This window comes from Danio rerio, chromosome 11, assembly GCF_049306965.1.
Source record: "Danio rerio strain Tuebingen ecotype United States chromosome 11, GRCz12tu, whole genome shotgun sequence".
NCBI lineage: Eukaryota > Metazoa > Chordata > Actinopteri > Cypriniformes > Danionidae > Danio > Danio rerio.
The window spans coordinates 40,416,317-40,438,857 of NC_133186.1; the positions used below are offsets into that span (position 1 = coordinate 40,416,317).

General features: G+C 37.0%; 3 protein-coding genes across 14 annotated transcripts in view; 1 reads left to right on the forward strand and 2 right to left on the reverse strand.

Moving 5' to 3' along the window:
- slc41a1 (solute carrier family 41 member 1) overlaps nt 1-10,225 on the reverse strand; it is an 83,569-nt gene extending 73,344 nt beyond the window's left edge. For 2 of the 11 annotated variants that reach the window (XM_073915524.1, XM_073915519.1), the window contains exons 1-4: nt 9,716-10,175; nt 9,449-9,533; nt 8,985-9,160; nt 5,819-5,911 (exon numbers count right to left, since the gene is read on the reverse strand). The gene's annotated coding sequence lies outside the window, so the exon portion shown is untranslated. Of the gene's footprint in view, nt 1-5,818; nt 5,912-8,984; nt 9,161-9,448; nt 9,534-9,715 lie in introns of all 11 variants that reach the window. The other 9 variants (XM_073915525.1, XM_073915520.1, XM_073915523.1 and 6 more) reach the window with 7 other exon arrangements.
- sox13 (SRY-box transcription factor 13) overlaps nt 1-22,541 on the forward strand; it is a 675,553-nt gene that overhangs the window by 244,067 nt on the left and 408,945 nt on the right. The window lies entirely within an intron of this gene.
- klhdc8a (kelch domain containing 8A) overlaps nt 20,296-22,541 on the reverse strand; it is a 50,369-nt gene continuing 48,123 nt past the window's right edge. For both annotated transcript variants that reach the window (XM_021472502.3, XM_073917088.1), the window contains exons 5-6: nt 20,934-21,035; nt 20,296-20,846 (exon numbers count right to left, since the gene is read on the reverse strand). In XM_021472502.3, the coding sequence (XP_021328177.2) occupies nt 20,644-20,846; nt 20,934-21,035 (305 nt within the window). In that variant the 3' untranslated portion in view covers nt 20,296-20,643. The remainder of the gene's footprint in view (nt 20,847-20,933; nt 21,036-22,541) is intronic.

Below are 22,541 nucleotides of genomic sequence, written 5' to 3' on the forward strand. Positions count from 1 at the left end.
GGAAACCCACGCGAACGCAGGGAAAACAAGCAAACTCCTCACAGAAATGCCAACTGAGCCGGGGTTCGAACCAGCGACCCAGCGGCCTTCTTGCTGTGAGGCGACAGCACTACCTACTGCGCCATTATTAATGTCTGTTACTACTAATGAAGAACATTATCTGTGATGATCTTATTTTACATCCCTCTATTTAACACCTACATATAACTACTACCTTAATAACTATTAATTAATATTAGCAGCAAATTTGAAATTAATTAGGACAAAAGTTAGAATTAATTGTTTTTCTTAAATATAGCGATGATTTTACCCTAAATAAGTGACTGTATTTTTTTTGCAAAACTCAAATATTCTCATTTTTAGAATATTTATGAAGCAGCAAAACAGCATACATTTGTATTTTAAGTTGTTTACATCCATTGTTATGGCACAGGAAATGTGTACCTGGCAACACAGAACCAACTACAACTACAAAAAAGGCATATTTTGGATACACTGCGAGGGAAAACGTTTCCCAAATGTGGAATTGACTTGATAATGATCACGTAAACAAACCTAATGCTAGAAAATACCACAAACAATTACTAAGAAACAGCAAGTAACATACATGAAAGCTTCAAATTCTGATGCAGAAAAACCTTTTCATGAATGCATGTGTGGCACTATGGCTTAGAAGCCTGACAGCAAGAGGGTTGCTGGTTGGGATCCGGGCTGGGTCAGTACGCATTTCTGTGTGGAGTTTGCATGTTCTCCCAGTGTGGGCATTGGTTTCCTCCGGGTGTTCCTGTTTCCCCCACAAACCAAAGACATGTGCTATAGATGAATTAAATGAATTAAATTGGCCATAGTTTACTGTACTGTTTTTTAGTAATTAGTTGTGGCTGGAAGAGCATTCGCTGTGTAAAACATATGCTGGAATAGTTGGCGGTTCATTCCGCTGTGACAACCTCTGAAATATAGACTAAGCGGAAGGACAACGAATGAATGAACTATTTTTCTATAGTGCCTTTAAAAGCAGCATCTCAAGGCACTTTAAAGACATAAAATGTGCAGCAGTAAAAGATATAAAGGTGAATGCAAAAAAAAGTAGCAATAATAAATTATTAAAAACACATCAAACATAATGGTAATAAACATAAAAACTTATAATCAAATAAAAGCTACCCTAAAAAGGTAGGAGTAATGTAGGTTTTAGTGTAAGTACAAAGTTGTTAAAGATGTTGTTTTTTTTTTTGTTTATATAATTTTACATTTATATTCGGTGAAGGCATTGCAAATATGTTTATGGCAACATAACCATACTTTGGATGCAGTGCAAATAAAAAAAGAGGAGTTTGCCAAATGTCTACTGTAAATACTACGATTATGTAAGGTGGTTCTCTATTTTAGAACAGGGTGAGCATACCTTACATCTGACATGACATTTAGCGCAAGGTCCAATGCCGCAAATTACACAATGACGAACATTTTAACAGAAACGAAAGGACAGAAAGAATTGATTTTACAGATTACGTCTGTTTATTCTGGGTTATAGTTCAGATAGCTACTTATAATCTAATGAGAGGCATTTTTAAAATTATTTTAAAAAATTAATGGGCCTAAAGGTTTGAAATGATTCAAATATAAAAAAATTCGTTTTTTTTCCATCCCTTTTGCTCACCAAAATCTGTTTTTTTTTTTTAAACCTCATTTATTTTTTCAGAAGTCAATAGAATATGTGAGTGTTAATGCTTTGAGTTCACTATCTGAAAGTTGAATAAATAAGCTTTTCATTGATGTATAGTTTATTAGGTTAATATTTAGCCGAGATACAACTACGTGACATAAGGTCAACAAATAAATCACAATACTGAGAAAATCACCTTCAAAGTAGTCCAAATTAAGTCCTTAGCCATATACACTACTAATCATGAATTCAGTTTTGATATATTTACTGTAGGAAATGTATAAAACATCTAAACGGAACAAGATATTTAAGATATTTACTTAATATTGTAATGATTGTTGGCATAAAATAAAAATGTATAATTTAGACTATAATTTTAGACTATAGTTTGGCTTTTGCAAAAAAAAAAAAAAAAACCTTTCACTATAATATGATGCTTAATTAATATAATGTTTAAATCAATGTCTGTTATGTAATTTTTGTGGATAATGCAATTTTATTTAGGATAACTTAATGGACTTTGTTAAATTTTAAATGACTTGACTCAATTTAACACTTTTTTATTTAAAAAAATTTATTTATTTTTAAAATATTAAACAAAGATCTTACTCAGTAGTTTTTTGACACACAATTCTAAGAAACAAGCTAGATTTTGGAAAAATCATGTAACAAAAGTAATGAGCTGAAAATTTGGCTTTGCATCATGAGAAAAAAAAACACACAAAAAAAAGTAAAAATAAAAAAATAGCTATTTTAACAATCTTTAATAGGTACCATTTAAGTTAGTTAACAACATTTATTTGAATTTTTATTGCATTCCTCATAAATTAATGCCATAACTGAACGTAGGATATAAAAAAAAATCATAATAAAAAATATCTCAATTATAGCAACTTAAAGGGCCATGAAACCCCCCTCTTTCAGTTCAAGTGTACCTAAAAAAAAAAAAAAATAAATAAATAAATAAAAAAAAAAGTTAAAAAAAAAAAGCTACATGATAGGTGTGGAGTGCTGAGAACAGAAAGAGGAGTGTGCATAGCTGGAAGAGCTAGGGAAAAAGAGTGAGACGAACAACTGTCAGTTCGCTCACTAACTCAAGACAAAAAAAAATAAAAAAATCTAACACAAAATGTGAGGAAATCCATGATTTTAGACTTTACAAAGTTAAATAGCAAAGCAATAAACAGTAATTCATTTAATGCCCTGCTACAGTACATGTCAGATAGGATATTCGTAATTCCATATAATACATAACCACAATTTGCTTTATGATAATAAAGAGAATCATGTTTGTATAAACACTATAAATGTAGAGAACTTCTCTCCTACTCAATCCCTGGGTCTGAATTAGGGTTGGGCTGAAAGATGATGCCATCGTCCATCGGCGTTGGCCAATAGACAACATGATGCTGAGTAGGCATCGCCGATGCTCCACCCCACCTCCGTCGCAAACCTGCTCGCGAAAAATACACTCACGCCACGTTTACACTGATATGTCTTAGTGTTACAATGGCATTTTAGAACGAAAATGATCCACATCCACACAGTGTTTTACCTAGGTTTTCTAAACAGCCCTCCGTCTGCTGAAAACACACATCACGTTACCACACACACACACATTTACATTTAGCAGACGCTTTTATCCAAAGCGGCTTACAAATGAGGACAAGGAAGCAATTTACACAACTATAAGAGCAATAATGAATAAGTGCTGTAGGCAAGTTTCAGGTCTGTAAAGTCTAAGAAGGAAAGTATTAGTAATTTATTTATTTTTTATTTTGTTGTATAGTTAGTGGTATATCCAGAGAGGCAATTGCAGATTAGGAAGTGAAGTGGACACACAGACACAAGTTGTGCTAACTGCAGAGCACCCCACACACACACAGCCACACGCTTCTCTCTCAGCTACAGAGACAGAGAGCAGTGCACGGCTTTATCAAGGTTGTACCTCTGGATCGCGTGTCACTACAGTTGTTAAACGTGATATTTAGACATCCCAAGTCCCCCGCAAGTGCCTAATTGGTCGACATCGCCCAACACTTGCAGACACAGTAGCTAGCAGTGCAGCAGCTTTCTTGCCCTATCTATTTCAACCATTAACACTGCCAATAATCTGGAGATTTTCATCATAGGTAAACACAGCAGCAGGGATAGGGGATGTGTACGAATGGTAACAAACTCAACTGATAAAAGCACAAAGTCTGCCATTCTCCAATTCTTGTACAGTTCTCCTGACGAAAATGCTTGCTACACACAAACAGCTTTGCTGTATTGATCCTGACAGAATCACAGGGAAAACCATGCAACAAGCCCCATGGATCATGGAAACCAACACACATGAGCAGGGGTGGACTGGCCATAGGGAGCACCGGGACATTTCCCGGAAGCCTGAGGATCAATCTGGCCTGCCACTGTGACTCTGGCCTGCTGCCTAACCACCTCACCTGCACTCCTCCCCCCACCCCTTATATTACCAATCGCCCACCCCCCCACACCCGGCTTTTCATTTATCGATCACGATACAATAACTTTCCCCGGGTGAAAATGTTGTCCCAGTCCACCCCTGCTTATGACCCTTCATGAACAGCTAAATATTACGTGCCATGCACTGCTGCAGTCTCACAGCTTGGCAGGTCTGTCTTCGGAAAGCACATGCTCTCATGAATAATTAAGAAGCAGGCTCTTCTCATAGGATAAGAAACTCATCTATGAATAATAATGAGAAACTGATGCTTCATCACTCAACAAGCAGATGAGCGCTACATCACCGATTCCGATCCCGCCCCAATAATGATTTTAAACCAGGAAGATGAAATTAATTAGCAGACAAAAGCTTAAAATTATCCAGTTTTATGCACAATTTAAGCTGACAGGTGCTAACTATAGCCCCTTTCACACAGTGATACCGGTAAATATATGGAAAATTTCAGGAACGACTTTACCGGTATATTCAAAAAAGCTCTGTTCACACAGGCGAGGACGTTACGGAATTTTTCCAGAAAAGAGCGTTCACACATCCATACCAAAATACCGGTAAATTCTGACATCATTAACCAGAAATGAGCTTTAAACGGCTGCGCTTGTATTTGTAAACATTTGACTACATCACAAACTCTGTGGATGGATCAGTATTGTGAACAACTCCGATGAAAACATATAGAGAAACACTTTGCATGTCGAGATGTTCATAATATGTGTGTGTGCTGGTGCTCATGGGCTGTTTCATGGGCACACGCAAAGCTTGAAGGTGAACAAACAACGGTTTATCATAAGCCTCTCACCGATAAGGAATTACAGGGTTGGCATTAAGATGAACATATAATTGTTATCTGACTAATTTCTAGCAGCTAAATGTGTCTGGAAAAATATTCAAAGGCTTTTATTCTCATAAACCGCGCGGACATGAATGCGTCTGAGTGTTCTGATTGGCTAAAGTAGACGTCTCACGTAAGCACGTTCCAGACGTGCACTCGCTTTTTCCGGTAATCTTCCTTCTGCGTTCACACAGCGCAACATTCCAGCAAATTGCCGGTAATGTTACAACTTCTCTTTCCGGTAAATAGCCAGAACAAATTTACCGGTATTTTCAAAAAGGGCCTGTTCACACATACACACCTTTCCGGAAAATTGCCGGTAATTTTCCGAAAAGGTGTGTGTGAAAGGGGCTATTGTCTTAGCTGATGCTCAGCACACACAAATATGTTAAAATCTCAAAACTACTCAAGGGTTTCTTGAACCTTTAAGTGTGAAACTGTATGAGTGTAACATTTTAAAACTAAAAAGCTACTCTATTAAGCATTATCATGACATTTCATGAGTGGTAAAACATAATTTACACTGTAAAAAAATTCCCACACAAATCCTTTATGTTGTCCCAACACTGACCGATTGAGTTCTCAATTGTTTTTACAAATTTAAGTGGATTGAACATAAAACAATTCATTTGCCCCCTCCCCCCCCCAAAAAAAAATTCAAAACTATTTACACTTAATTAGTTGTTTGAACAAGCAGCAAAAAAAAAAAAAAATTATATTTGACTTATTACATTGCGTTTACAATACTGCAGCTCCATGACGTTAATGGTAATAATTTTGAATAAATAATAAAAACACAAACAGCTGTTGGCCTTTACTGACAGTTTGGTTTGCTTACTTGACAACAAAATGAGTCATTTCCCATATTTCCGCTTTATCTGATCGCAGGGAACTTTGGGTCTCGGCTCACATAGACCTCCTGAACCTTTACCTTGAAAAAAGCACATAAAACACTTTTAACTGCAATAATAAAATGACGTAAAAAAAGGTGTTTTTGTGTAATATGAGAAGCCTGTTGTGTTCTGTGCTAATTGCTGAATGAACATGTTTCTGTTGACTGTACTTTAAAGGAGAACAAGGTGTAATTATACATTTATGTCAGTTAAGGACAACTTACGGTCAACAGGTTCAGTCTAAGAAAAGTGTCAGCGTGAATAAAAACCCTCGGTCATTTCCCCGGTGGACACAGAACATGTGAGGATCTGCATCAGTGTGTAGGCTGAGCAAATAAAAACTCCCTGAAATGTTTCCAAGAACAACTTTTTTTTTAAAAACAAAGGAGGACAAAGGTATTATTAGAGTATTTACAATGCTTACAAATTTAAATTACAATTAACTTGTGATTGGTATCTTTAAGCAACAATTGCATTTTGGTTTGAAAAAAATATTCTGTTTTCATTTTAAGTTTACTAAAGTTTTAGTAAGAGTTTTTTGGGCATAATTTCTCCAGATCACTTAATCGTTCATTTTCTTTTCGGCTTAGTCTCTTTATTAATCTGGGGTCGCCACAGTGGAATGAACCGCCAACTTATCCAGCACATGTTTTACGCAGCGGATGCCCTTCCTGCTGCAACCCAACACTGGGAAACACCCATACACTTGTGCACACACTCACATACACTACGGCCAATTTAACTAATTCAATTCACCTACAGCGCATGTGTTTGGACTGTGGGGGAAACTGGATCAACCGAAGGAAACCCACACGAACACAGGGAGAACATGCAAACTCCACACAGAAATGCCAATTGACCCAGCTGAGGCTCGAACCAGCGACCGTCTCGCTGCGAGTGCTGCCTTCAATCACTTAATCCTAATTTCTTAATCACAGTTTTAGCTTTAGTATTTAAGTGTAGCAGCATTACTTTACTACAAAAGTCTAAAATATTTCCTAGCTGAGATGGATGGATGGAAAGATTGGGTTGAAAGATAGAATGATAGATATATAGAACAATCGATAGAATGTTAGATTTAACGATAGATATATAGAACAACAGAACGATAGATGAAACGATAGAATGGTAGATATATAAAACGATAGACAGATAGAACGATGGATAGAACGATAGATATATAGAATGATAGAACAACAGATAAAATCATAAATAGAACGATAGAATAATAGAACATTAAAATGATAGACAGAATGATAGAGATAGATTAATAGGTTAGACAGACAGACAGACAGATGGAGGGACAGAAAGACGGATGGATGAATGGATGGATAGATGGATAAATAGACCGAATGAAAGGTAGAATAATATATAGAATGATAGAACGATAGTTAAAACAATACAACGATAGAATGATTGATAGATAGATAGACAGACAGACAGACGGATGGATAAATAGACAGAATGAAAGAGAATAATATATAGAATGATAAAACGAGGCAGGCAGGCAGGCAGGCAGGCAGGCAGGCAGGCAGGCAGGCAGGCAGGCAGACAGACAGACAGACAGACAGACAGACAGACAGACAGACAGACAGACAGACAGACAGACAGACAGACAGACAGACAGACAGACAGACAGACAGACAGACAGACAGACAGACAGACAGACAGATAGATAGATAGATAGATAGATAGATAGATAGATAGATAGATAGATAGATAGATAGATAGATAGATAGATAGATAGATGAGAACGATGGATGGATGAAGACTTTATTCATCCCAAAGGGAGATTCAACCCAATTTAACTCCAGTAGTATCCTCAAACAGGTAAAGATATAAAACAATAGCAAAATAAATAAATGTAACTTTTTAATAAATCTTTAATATAATAAAGGTTGTTGTAAACTTTTTTCAGATTACATTAGAAATTTCTGTTTTACTCAACCAATCCTGGGTGATTACTATTAATGTAATCAATATATTTTATTACAATATTTTTCATCAGCTTTTGACAGAATAAACCCAATGTTAGAATTTTACATAACTCAAATAAATCCTGAGAATCAGAGTATTTCCAACTTGTCAAACCTTTTCTATATTAAATAAATCAATCAATTAATATAATTAAACAAATGAATGAACAAACAGTTCAGAGGCAAAAATCTCTTAATGCTGTCTGAAATTTTCAGCAAAATGAGCATTTTCCTGTGTGCAGGTTTAGATATTATGTCGAATATACATGGAAAAATCCCTGGCATGGCTTTGTTTAGTGGTTGTTTAGGTTTTATGTTCACTTCATGGCTGGTGTACGGGTGTTCAGAGTAGTTGAAGTAACCCAAATCTCTGTAATTTCATGGCTCTAAATGAATCGAATGGCTTAAAAAAGACCAATGATTTGGAAAAGCAAAAAAGCACGGCTCACCTCGACCATACATTCTAGCTGGAAAAATTATGCGTAATACAAACTTCAAAAGCGTAACGCTAAATATAGCGAGCACCTCTAATGACGATACATAAACCTTTTCCAGACACCAACCCTCATATCTGTCCAGATCTAAAGATTTTTTCCAGGTGGTTAAGATCCACAAATTCAGCTCTACATCATGATTATGACAAACACCTCGCTGGTAGATAAAGACATTGGCTTGATTTTTTTTCTTCTCCCTGCTACTCTTTCCGCCCCCAAACACAGCAAGAGTTACATATCTGATTCAGACTCGCAAATCCCATTATCTGACTTCAGCGTGTAGCAGCACGAGTTCTATTTGTTTCAATATGAGGAATGAAAATTGTGTTATATCGCACAGCTCGATTTGTTATTAAATATAACAGAACATTATTTCGAACCCTGCTTGTTGCAATCATGTTCTGTGCAAGAGCAGAAAATTGTATAATTTGTTCCTCGTTCTGAGTCGAAAGCGTGCCGCTTTGGTGCAGAGCATAAGCAGTTTCCACTTTACACAAACTCTGCTGAACTTTTACCTCATGCCTAAACACCATTAAAGCTCAGCTGTAATACATTCAGAGCCGTGCTGCAGATAGCTTAACACAACTAATGTGGAAAATTCTCCTGTGAGCTGCAAAAAAAAAAAAAAAAAAAACTGTCACCGGTGGTCCAGAGCTCTGCGAGGTCAGAATATTGACCGGGTGGGCGGACGGAGCCAGGAGGCACCACGCACAGGAAGGCTTGGTTACAGAGTAGCCTGACTGCATGTAGCACATCTTAAAAAGGTACTTCAACCCCAGAACATTTCACCTCGCCTGCCCTCGGGCCACCTTCATGTCTAGAATAGGAAGTGATTCACAAATGAGGGTGTAGAGATTTGTTTTCTCTACTAAAAAGTTTACACAAACACTGTGCCTGTTAAAAGTACAGCTTTCATGTACAATCTCCTGCAATGGACAATTCTAAAGAAGCTCAGAATACTGGGATAGCCTATATTATAACATAAAACCATACTACGTGGGTATTTATAACATATGATGAAGCTGTTTAGTGACTGTTAGTATACATAAACTGATTAACAGTGTCACCAAGTGGTAAACGGTACAATTGCAGTCTTAATACCAACCAGTCACTAGCAGTGGGAGTCCGATTCACTTGAGCGAGTCTCTCTGGGTGGTTCGTTCAACTGAAGTGATTTATTCCGTCGTGTTCTGCCACAACACAAACATACACACCACATTTAAAATGGACATACCTTGCTTTAACAGTAGGACTGGTTTATATATTTGGATAACTAGCTGGTGAAACCCTTAATTACTCAACGGCTGTAACGTAAGTTAGTGTCAGATTTGCGTTTTCATTTTTAACGTCGAGTTGTTTGTTATTCACTCACCTCACGGGATCTCGTGTAATTTGCAAACACATCTCAAATGCGACCGACATTTCAGAATCATGTCTTGAGAACTTCAAGCTGCTCAGAATAACTTTAAACATGTAGAGGTCCTTATTACAAGTCAACAGCCGCATTTTGCAGACGTTTATTTTAATGTCCTTCAATGAAGTCTTCATGATCTGTTATTTCTTGTCACGTGACGTTTTAGATGGGTAGGCTATAAATATGCCGCCCTAAAAGTCTTTTTACTATAACGAAACCGAGGCCAAATTCGTAAATGGAAACAAGATTCAAAAATTAAATTACTACACTTGATCAATATTACCTTTAGAACAAATGCGTGCACACATGTGTCGGCCTGCTAACTTACACTCAGTTCAACTAAATCATATTAGTTCATTTAAAAGAGTCGACTCAAATGATCCATTCGCGTTCATTTCGCACTTGGCTTGTTGAACAGGATGAACGAGCACGGGTGCCCAAACTTTTTCGTGGAAAGGGCCACAAACCAAATCATTTAGTGGACCGAAGGTAAAAATACCAAACTATATTACATTAAAGCTGCCATGGCTAATTTACTAATTTATTGTAAAACATGACTTTAAATCGTATTAATTATTGCAGTATAACAGATAACTTATTGGAATAAAAACATAAACATTCACACAACACAGTGGAGTTCAATGCAATACCCTAGTCAAGCAGAACCTGCCTCTGCATTTATAATAGAGTTGTCCTCTATCAGCCAGGTGACGTATGTACTTTTAAACTAAATCTGAATAATCTATACCATTTAATTTAAACATTTAATTTCAGTCAGCTTTTAACGATAAAACCAACAAACAAGATGTTACATTAGATTCTAAACGAAAATCTCTAAACCATCCCCATCATACTTCACTTCTCAGATGGGATGTTGGGCCAAATCAAAGGTTATGGCCCAACTTTGGCCCGCAGGCCCTAGTTTGGGCATTTCTGCTCTGGAGAAATACAAAAATCAAACTTTAACTAATACAATATTATTTATGTTTTTATGAGTAAGCCTAAATTAACATTTTAACTACCCCACTAAGAAAAAAAGTTTGGATTTCATTTATTAACTCCTAATGTCACTAGTTAACGCACAAAATGCATTTTTTGCATCCCATAATTTCTAAAATATCAAAAAAAATTTGGTCAAATAATAAACAAAGTATTGGGGTTAGACAGACAATTTGTTTTTTACCAACAAAACAAGCCTTTCCTACAAATGAGCACTGAAAGTATGATCACCGGGCCTATGCTTTCTGTGCAGTGTTGCCAAAAGTGCCAGAAGTAAAAATGTTACTATTTACCCCACCTACAGGGCAAGTTGTAACAGATAGGGGGTTAGTTGTAACACATGCTTAAAAAAGCTGAATAAACACAATTAAATTTAGTTTAATTTTAATAGTAGCTATATTTTCTCAGTACATAGCTCAGTTTAGTGTTTATTCTACATAGCACAGTATGTTTATTTATTTATTGGATAAACACATTTGGATTTATTTTGATTATTATCCATTATTATACAATGCATTTATTTGTAGTATTAGCAATAACATTTTTTGTCTATCAAAAAAAAAAAAAATTCTATTAAATTTATTTTATTTAAAAAGTTCTCAACATTACACTAAAAAAATAAATGTGTTAGTTTAATTGGGCTCCAACAGTGTTACAACTAACACCCTGTTACAACTAACCCTGCTGTGTTGTGTTTTCTTTAAAACTGGCAAACAGTCACTGTGTATATTTTACATCTTTCAAAATGGTTTCATCTTTTACCCTACAAAATGGTAATTACAGCAAAATAATATTTTACATTCATACTTTCACAAATTAAAAAAAAAATTAACTATAATAAAAATACTTTAATGCTGCAAAAATTGTTTCTCCTGCGTTTCTCATCCAAATTACGACAAAGTTTTTCAATAATTGGCAGGAAGATGTCCACCAACACTGTGGTGAAGAACCTCAGAAGCATGCCATGGTTAACCCAGAGCAAATACCTTAAACCTCCGTGTTACATTTTACCCCGCCTTACTTTGTGCCCCGCTGAAGTGCGCCTGTTTTCGCGATTGTTTTAGAACTTCCGATTCAGTCGCCTATGGGAGAAATGACTAGAAATAATAAACAGCAGAAAACGGTCAAACTACTTGCTCTACAAACAAATTTTAGCATGACGATACAGACCAAGTAGAGGAATATAATAAGGAAATTTCAGTTTGCAACAGCAAACAGCAAAACTAGCAGTTTTTAATGTCTAAAAATGAATGGAAGGGAATGGGACCTGAAGTCTCGAGCCAAAAAGATTAAAATGGCTGTGTCAGTCGGTGAAGAATAAGGTGAATACTATGAAAAATCTGAAAATATGAAGTGCAAGATCAATTTATTAAAAAAAAATAATCCAAAATAAAAAATTCTGAATACTAAATCAGTTTTTTGAAGTATGCCATAAAATATTTCAGATTCTCATTTAACCTGTTTTGTGTGTGTGTGTGTGTGTGTGTGCGCGTGGGTGTTTTACAATAAAACCAAAATCAAGTGTAGTAGTGCAACAGGATTATGTTTGATGCTCTTTTGTAAACCAACAAGCTGTGTGTGTAAACCACTATTTAAAACAGTAAAAACATGGTCAATCATTTGGTAGAACGGCTGTCAAATAGTTGATCATATGTATTTTTGTAGCTACTATATACAGCAGGCCTTATAATTTATATACAGTATGAAATTCTAGAGTCAGACAACATTTTATGACATTATTAGCAGGCTAGACTGCGTTACTACAGTACTTCCTGGAAAGCAGGCCAAAAATCCTCAAAGCAATCCAGAAGACGTTAACACATCAGCTCTAGCCTCATTTTGCAGATAAACCGTGTAGAAGCACTGCAGCACATTTTAACTGCAGTGTTCCAGCAGGTCTGAGCGCGGCGGCCAGGACCGCCAGACACATTTCACCTCTGCAGAGGTGAGAGAAATCAATAGAGACAAATAAACCTCAGGCCAGGAGTCCACATGGTTAGAGTCACTCCTCATTCGTTGTCAACCACCATCCTGCTCAAGACTCCAGTAAGTGACTCGCGATTTGACATTATTAAATAAAAAGAGAAAAGAAAAATGAACTGTTTATCTTTCTCCTTTTCTCCCAGAAAAAAACCCCATAGCGATTTAGAACAAAGAGAGAAGGAAGCACAATAAAAACCCAAAGCAGGAGACAAAATTCATTTAATGGCAAAACCACAAACGTACAAGCATTTTGTAGAAAACCAAGTATTACAGTGCTTTATTTTATTGCTATGTGCACTCAAGACACATTATCCTAATATGATAAATGAGGGCGAGTGAAAACCTTTTAATAGAAAACGTAAACATCGTTGAATGATGCTGGCCATAGCTAGGATGACTTCCCTAAAGGCTTTTTAACTATGCAAAGTACTGCATCTCTGAACTCTGTACTGACAATGAGTGTGTTTACAAGCACAGTCTGATTAGGCTTAACAAAACAGCAGCATGCAAGGTCACGTAAACACATAGATGGGTTCCTTTTATCAGCTGAATGTCGTGAACTGTTTAAGACGTAATAATGGTGTTTGTGCACATGTAAACTGATGATTTCAGCTCTTACATAAGTCTGTAAAATATTTATAGCGCTTCACTTTTGTCCACATTTTTTATGTTACAGCCTTATTCCAAAATGGATTAAATTATGTTTTTCCTCAAAATTCTACACACAATATTTCAAATAAAATTAATTTCATCCATTTTGGAATAAGGTTGTAACTAGGGTTGTAACGGTATGAATTTTTCACGGTATGATAATCGTCTAAAACAATACCACGGTTTGACGGTTTCGCGGTATACGGTATGTTACAAATGTTACAAAATAATAGAACAGTGAAGCAAATTTGACTTTTTCCAAATAATATATTTTCAGTTACTATAAACAACACCACTTACAATGAACAAATAAAAAAATAAGAAAATAATAAATAATGTGTCAAAGTCCAAATAAAGTCCAAATAAACATGGTGCAAATCCTCAGTAAAAAATAGATATAAATATTTACTATACTATAAATAGTTACATAACGAAACTAGATTCAATATGGAACATCCTTAGGTTTTATGTGCCAGCATGGATATGGTTGTCTATGGATTTGGATATGGTTGTCTGCAATGCAGACAAACAGCTGCATTTTCATTTGCGTCTTTTGAAAACAGCAAGAGCAGCAGTTCGTCTTTGCTGTGTCACTGTTTTGTCATGTTTCTGTGCTGCTGTGCATGCAAAAGTATTTAGTATGAGAATTATTTCATGCAAAACTTTTTTTTTTTGCGTTTTATTTAGCCACGCATAAATGTATGCCTTTCTCTCATTCCGTGTTGTTCAAAAAGCTTAGTCCACAAACAAAAGCGAAACCTATGCTTATTGGTTGTGATATAGCGAGTTTGAACCAATCTGGGCATGGAGGAGGGACAATGCATCAATGTATCATGTCTGATTTGTCCGGAGACACAGTGACGAGCGTTTCTTTGTCAAATCAGCGTTGTCAAATGTTGATGACGTAACCGCACTGATTCCGGAGCCTCTGAAAGTCCGCAAATGTTATGTGATACAGCACTGGAAAGCTGAGATTCTCTTCTTTATGCCAATCTTTGAATTGTATGAATCGGATCAGCGGATCAAAAGTTATTAAACATTTAAGAGCAATAACGTTACTTATTTTTAGCCGCGGGCGGCTGTCTCGGTCTTTAAGGGTTAAAACCGTTGATATGCAATTGTTCATGGTATGATAATCGTGCACGTTCAAATCGTGGTAAACCGTCATACCGGTATATTGTTACAACCCTAGTTGTAACAAAAAAATGTGGAAAAAGTGAAGCGCTATAAATACGGCATGCATAAAGATGCATCTCGTTGCATTGTTGTGCATGTAAACACTCTCAGCGTCTTATTTGTGTAGGCCTAACCCCCCCCCCCCCCCATCCTGTATAAAGTGATGCTTCCTGTGCTGTTTTGACATATTTCAAATTCCACAAAACTCTCGATTTCACATGGGGATTTAAAGACAAAGTACTCGATGCTACCATAAATTGCAAAAGACCCTGTAAACATGTAGAAAACGCATTGCATGTGTGTGCTACAGCAGTGCAATTGACCTTTGACAAGGATGAAACTACAAAGAGTGAAAAATATCCAATAATATTCACCATACAGGCCATCAAAATCTGTCACACAACACATCCTGCACATTAAATGCAGAGAGGTTTGCACTAAATCAAATAAAAAACACTTCATTAATCACACCTCTGCTCTATTACTAAACGATCATGCTAAAAATAGCAGAGGATTAATTAGCAAACCTGTAAATACTCTAAAAATATCTCAAGACACTGTTATAGGGAGACTGCTGAATCGGTGTTTATTTCCGACACTTGTTTGTCCTGTTTCTGAGCATTGTGTGTGGCTGTGTTCGTGCATATGCTGTTGGCTTAAATCGTTCAGTGGGTGTTTGGTGCTGTTGGCTTCAAGAGGCAGATTGTCGTTGCTGTGCATCTTGTTAAAATGGCATCAACTGCAAGCTTTGTGGAACTAAAATATAAGTCGTTCCTTAAAATGTGCTTAATTATTCCTCATCATATAGCGTAGAACAGTCTAGCATCCATGAACCTTGTTTGCGCTGACATTAAACATACTCTACTTACAGTAAGTACGTAAACGACAACTCTAGTCTGATTTCATGCATTGTTGCATTAGGAAATGTGTCAGCATTGCCACAAGGGGTGCTATATTAGGCATCGGTGTAAACGTGGACTAACTACTGTCATGGCGGAGCAACAGTTTGAAGAAAATCTTGTGCTAGCCGTGCAAAACGTACACTTTAGCTTTAAACTGTTGACATGTTTACAGCTAGCTACCTGAATGTGATTTAAGACGTTTGAAGGAAACTCCCCTATTGCGTCGGCCGAGCATTCACATTTGAGTGTTTGTGTAGTTTATTTCAGGCTTTGAGGTGCGGTCACATTAGCGGGATCTCTTGTGCTTAAAATGTCTATTGGCAATAGTTTAGCAATGTATGAAGCTCAGCGAATCTCATCTCTGCGTGAAACTTCCAGTTGGGTGGATTCTAGGTTTCTAGTTTGAATTTAGACAAAATCAGACTACGGAGTTTTGTCATTCACTTGCAAAACTCACAATAGGGTATACGCCGAAGTGTGCTAAAGGAATTTGCCAGTAACCTCGGATTAACCTGGGTTTTTTTCTTTAAAAATCAGCAACCTCCATTGTCTGAGTGATATCCGATATAAAGTAGGTTTCAGATTGTACAAGAAGCACTGCATTAAATTACATTTTCCCCATCATGTCTTTAAAATATGAGCATTTATATTTATATGAGGATATACCTTACTGTGAGAATTGAGTATTGAAATGGCTGGATATCATTCATTCATTCAGTTTCCTTCAGCTTAGTCCCTTAGATATCAGAGGTCGCCACAGTAGAATGAACCGCCAACTATTCCAGCAAATGTTTTACGCGGCGCATGTCCTTCCAGCACTGGGAAACACCCATACACCATCACATTCACACACATTCATACACTATGGCCAATTTAGGTCATCCAATTCACTTATGGCGCATGTCTTTGGACTGTGGGGGAAACCGGAGAACCACTGAGCCACCATGCTGCCCTTCATCCGAGTAATTTCCATTAAATCTGAGTGCAAAATTTAGTCATTATATGAAACGCACAATTGGAACAACTGGCTTTGTTTGTGGAATATCAGTTTAGAGAATACTTTTGACTTTGTGTGAACGTTTATACTTCATAATTCTATTAAATGACAAGATATTTGCCTGCTAAAAAAGCTTAAGGGAATTTTTTACACTGCAAATTCTGACCAAATCTGAAAGGGGAACATTTTTTGGCATGATTAATATTAGAATACTGTGATTAGAACAATGTTAATTGTTGTAAGTTTGCTGAAATCAGTGCTATTTCTTTCTATGACTAAAGCCATGTCCACTTTTACAAAGGTATTTGTATTATTGAGTTTTTCATTTAAAAAAAGTCTCGTCCACAGATGCGGGTCCAAAAAAAAAAAAAAACATATTTGTGCAAAAAAGTCTTCAAATCATGTCAAAGCATGCCAAAGCAGTTGTCAATATACTCATTCATTCATTTTTCCTCCAGCATAGTCCTTTTTTATCAGGGGTCACCACAGCAGAATGAACCGCCAACCATTCCAGCATATGTTTTACACAGTGGATGCCCTTCCAGACGCAACCCAGTACTGGGAAATCCAATATTCTCCAAATCATAAAGTCATTCTTTCATTTTCCTTCAGCTTAATCCCTTTATTTATCAGGGGTTGCCACAGAGGAATGAACCGCAAACTTTACCAGCATATGTTTTACACAGCGGATGCTCTTCCAGCTGCATCCCAGTACTGGGAAACATCCATAAACACTCTTTCACACATACACTACAGCCAGTGGCGGTTCTAGTTTAAATGGCACCCTGGGCGAAACCACTCTAAATATACCCCCTTCCCATCCCTCGAGAAATAAAGACGACGCTATGTGTTTGACTTTATATATAAATATAAACATTTAATATGTGTATTTAAAATAAATACATTTAAATGTATTTATTTATTTTCAATAAATATAAATATTTGTTTATTCATTCATTCATACATTTTCTTTTTGGCTTAGTCCCTTTATTAATCTGGGGTCATCACAGCGGAATGAACCGCCAACTTACCCAGGATGTTTTTAAGCAAGGTAGGCCCTTCCAGCTGCAACCCATCTCTGGGAAACATCCAGACACACTCATTTACTACAGACAATTTAGCCTACCCAATTCACCTATACCACATGTCTTTGGACTGTGGGGGAAACCGGAGCACCCAGAGGAAACCCAGGCGAACGCAGGGAGAACATGCAAACTTCACACAGAACCGCCAACTGACCCAGCAGAGGCTCGAACCAGCAACTTTCTTGTTGCGAGGCAGCAGTGCTATCCACTGAGCCACCATGTAGGGTGTAATTTTTTTCTGGTTGGCACAGAGCGGAAAAATAGAGTTGTATGTGTAGCTGCCTGTCGCTCAGGGTGGTGATCTGCTGCAAGTGCAGGTCTGTGTAGATCTACAGCACGGAGAATACAACCGGCCTCTGAGCGAGCAGAGAGAGGATCACGTGAGCTCTACTGGTGTTCCTATTGGCTGTCGCTCAAGAAAGTCGCTCTTCATTTGCATAAAGTCGAAGGATTCTCAACTTTGTCATATCACTTGACACCCCACCTGGTCACCAACGGTTGCTGTAGCTTGCTTAGACAGGGCCGCCTAAAGTCGCTCACTCTCCGTTGAAATGAACGGTCGCTTGTTGCTTTGCCGCCGCGAGTCACTCATAGTGTGAATGAGGCTTAAACAGACCCCATTCATATTCCCAAAATCTTGTCCCTAACAGAAGTTTTAGAAACGTTTTGGAAAAGTTCCAGTGTCAGTGACCTGATGCTGTGTTTGAATGTGGACGAATGGCTAAACTGCGTAGAAAAAGCTCAGTTTTTAACCTTTATGTGTGGTTGTGAATGTTTGCATCCACTCTGGGGTGATTTTGAGTCTTAATTTGGCCACAACTTTCTCTGAGTTTCAGCAAATGTATTGATTTTTGGTAACATATATTGTTACAATTGTAGTCAATGCTGCAAAAACAGCCACAAACGTAACGAAAGGGTAGTCAATTTGCTTTCTATTGGCTTCCTATTAGTTGTAGAGTAAATTTTAATATTCTGGTCATTACATATAGAGCTCTGCATGGTCAAGCAACCCTCTATATTCAAGATCTTTTATATAGTCACTCATGTAGTTGGTCTCTGAGTTCTTCTGGCAAAGACATTCCCAGAACTCAGTATTAATGTTTCTGTACTTGGATTTTTAACTTGTTTTCAAGAGTTCACACTTAGCTGATGATTGATTATAAAGCTTGTTTGGCATGCTGTCCCGGGAGAGAGCCCTGAGCTCATAAAATCCTTGAGCCCTGGGCTCCCCCCTGTTTGCAAGGCTAGAGGGGAGTTTGAGCTCAGGTAGATCTCGAGAACTCCCCTGCTGTACCAGCTAATGAACAGATAGTGATTGCTCTTAAGAGATAACCACTTACTACTAGCATGTCTATGGTGCCGATTTGGATTAGTCAATTATCTAAAGTTGCATGTTTTTGGATGGTGGGAGGAAACCAGGGAACACTGGGGAAACCGTGTAGACCAGGGGTGTCCAAACTTTTTGGGCCGAGGGCCAGATGCAAAAAAACAAACGTTGTCGCGGGCCAAATTTTACATACATCACACAGACACGTATATATATAAATACACTTGAAGTCAGAATTGTTAGCCCCCCTACATTATTAGCCCCCGTTTATTTTTTCCCCAATTTCTGTTTAACGGAGAGAAGATTTTTTTCCACACATTTCTAAACATATTAGTTTTAGTAACTCATTTCTAATAACTGATTTATTTTATATTTGCCATGATGACAGTAAATAATATTTGACTGGATATTTTTAAGACACTTCTATACAGCTTAAAGTGACATTTAAAGGCTTAACTAGGTTAATCAAGTTAACTAGTCAAGTTAAGGTAATTAGGCAAGTTATTTTATAACAATGGTTTGTTCTGAAGACTTAAGGGGCTAATAATTTTCACCTTAAAATGGTTCATAAAAAAATTTAAACCGCTTTTTATTCTAGCCGAAATAAAACAAAAGTCTTTCTCCAAAAGAAAAAATATTATCAGACATACGGTAAAAATGTCCTTGCTCTGTTAAACATCATTTGGGAAATATTTAAAAAAGAAGAAATAAATCAAAGAGGGGCAAATAATTCAGACTTCAACTGTGTGTAGATAGATAGACAGACAGACAGACAGACAGACAGACAGATAGACAGATAGATAGATAGATAGATAGATAGATAGATAGATAGATAGATAGATAGATAGACAGACAGATAGATAGATAGATAGATAGATATATAGATAGATAGATAGATAGATAGATAGATAGATAGATAGATAGATAGATAGATAGATAGATAGATAGATAGATAGATAGATCATAACAAGAACTGCTGCTTAATTGAATGCATGTAATAGCGACACCCGGTGGTTATTTATTGAATTACGTTCATTTTTGTATAGCGGGCCAGATTCTATTGATATTTATAAAAAGCCTCGCGGGCCGCCACAAAACTGATTGCGGGCCGCAGATGGCCCGCGGGCTGTAGTTTGGACACGCCTGGTGTAGACCGTGTAAACTTCGACTGTCTTGGTAAGGACAGGAACCACTGACGTTTTTGCTGTGAAACAGTGCTAACCCCTGGGCCACCGTGCCACTCATCTAGGAAAGGAGAAGAAGTAGGGGTGGAAGGGGGGATTCTCAAAACGAAGATGGCTGTTATATGGAACTTAGAGTATTTATAGTGGCTTAGAAATCGTCTGATTGGTGAATCATAAGTTGGATAATGCGGGACCAGCCGCAAGCAATCACAAGCATGTGATCCTCTTGAAATTAGTTTATAAATAAACTTCACTTATGTTTTCTTTAATTTATATGTGTACTTTTTCTGGTTTTCTTTAATTGTAAAGCACTTTGTGACTCATGTCTAGGAAAGGTGGAATAAATATAAACCTTTAGTGTCTTACTTTACCTAATTTGAACATTACACAAGGGTTAAATACCCGTGTTTGTGTGGACAGGGTCTAAATTCATTTTTGTCCTGTGTAGAATCATACTGGAATCGATGAATTTATCTGAGCAATGTTACTTGTAACCGCACCTTTAGTATAAACATTTGTTTTACTAGATCATTGAAGGCCACCTTTTTTTTCTCCCAGCGTAAACCTAAAGTAGTTCAGTGGTTAAAGAATCTCTTCCTCTTTAACATATAGAATCTCATGGGCGGAGCTTGGGACTTGATTGACACCTCCCACTACCAACAGGCGATCCCGGATCACGATGCTGGAGGCAGAGCAGCGCGGCGTGGCCATGGGCGACAGCCTTTCCCATTTCCTTTTTTCGGGATGAAAAGCTTCAACAGTGTCCAGCACTGATGGCTGATGGCCTGTAAGAAGAGAGCAGATGTTTGGATGACACCAACCGGGACAGCAACTGTGAGGAAGATAAATATATTACAGTGCGACTTCCATACCTAGACCTCCCGCCACGATCATTCTGCCTCGCACTATGGCTGCAGCAAAGTCTGCCCGCTTTGTCTTCAAGGGTACGGTGTCCTCTGATTTCAGCCAAACTCCTACCAAATAAAGTGAGGACAAATAAACAACAATCATATTAAAGCTGAGGTGAATCATTTCTGCACCAGTGCCTTGTAATCTGCAAGATGTTGTTCTTACAGTGGCTTATATACAGTTGAAGTCGGAATTATTAGCCCCTCAGTATATATTCCCTCAGTTTCCGTTTACGGAAAGCAGATTTTTTTTTCAACACATTTCTAAACATAATAGTTTCAATAACTCATCTATAATAACTGATTTATTTAATCTTTGCCATGATGACAGCACATTATATTTGACTACACATTTTTTAAGATGCTAGTTTTCAGCTTAAGGTGACATTTAAAGGCGTAATTAGGCAAGTTAGGGTAATAAGCATGTAAAAAAAAAAAAAAAAATACTGCTTAAAGGGTGTCAATCACCATCTAGGCCTTGCAGATCGCTGGAAAACATGCACCATCACCGGAACAACAATTCTGCCGCCGAACTGCACTACATTTCCCATCATTCACCTCACTCACACACCAGTTTCGGATGACCCCTGATTACTTGCACACAGCTGTAGATTATGAAGACTTATTTCATGCAGTATATATATATATATATATATATATATATATATATATATATATATATATATATATATATATATATATATATATTTTTTTTTTTTTTTTTTTCCCCAGAGATAGGTTGCGGCTGGAAGGGCATCCGCTGCGTAAAAACTTGCTGGATAAGTTGGCGGTTCATTCCGCTGTGGCGACCCCGGATTAATAGAGGGACTAAGCCAACAAGAAAATGAATGAATATATATATATCCCTACTCTTTGCCTGTGACCACAATGACGCTGTATGATATTGTTTGCTGATGTTTGACCACTGTCTGCATGACTCTGAGTTTATAAACTGCATTTGGACCCTCAACTCCATTGTACTCCGACTACTTGTTACAAAGGGGCTAATGATATCTACCTTAAAATAGTTTTAAAAACAATTAAAAACTGCTTTGATTCCAGCTGAATCAAAACAAATAAGACTTTATATTTATAAAAATATTTTTTAAAAATATTACAGGAAATACTGTGAAAATTTCCTTTGCGTCCACTTTACAGAACGAAATATCTAAAGCACAGGCTGGGCTAGTCATCGCAGGATGTATTATTGCTGTGAGACTAGTGCTGCGAAATTGGAAGAACTCGGATACTCCTTGATTTAAAGATCGGATTGAACTGATGATTTCTTCTGCATCGTATGAACGTATGTTGGCAAGACTTCAGGACTCCACCCACACTTTTAATCAGAAATGGGGTAGCTTTTTGCAATATTTGGAGAGCACATAAAATGAAAATTGAAGGGTTGTCAATTTGACTGTCTGTTATATTGTATTGTATTATTTTATATTTGTTATAATTTGTTTTTACTATTATTTTGATTATAATTTGTTTACATTATTTTCCTGAATGTTGATTTTGTATTGTGAATTTTATGTTGTGTGGGGTATAAAAGTTCAAAATAAAATAAAAAAG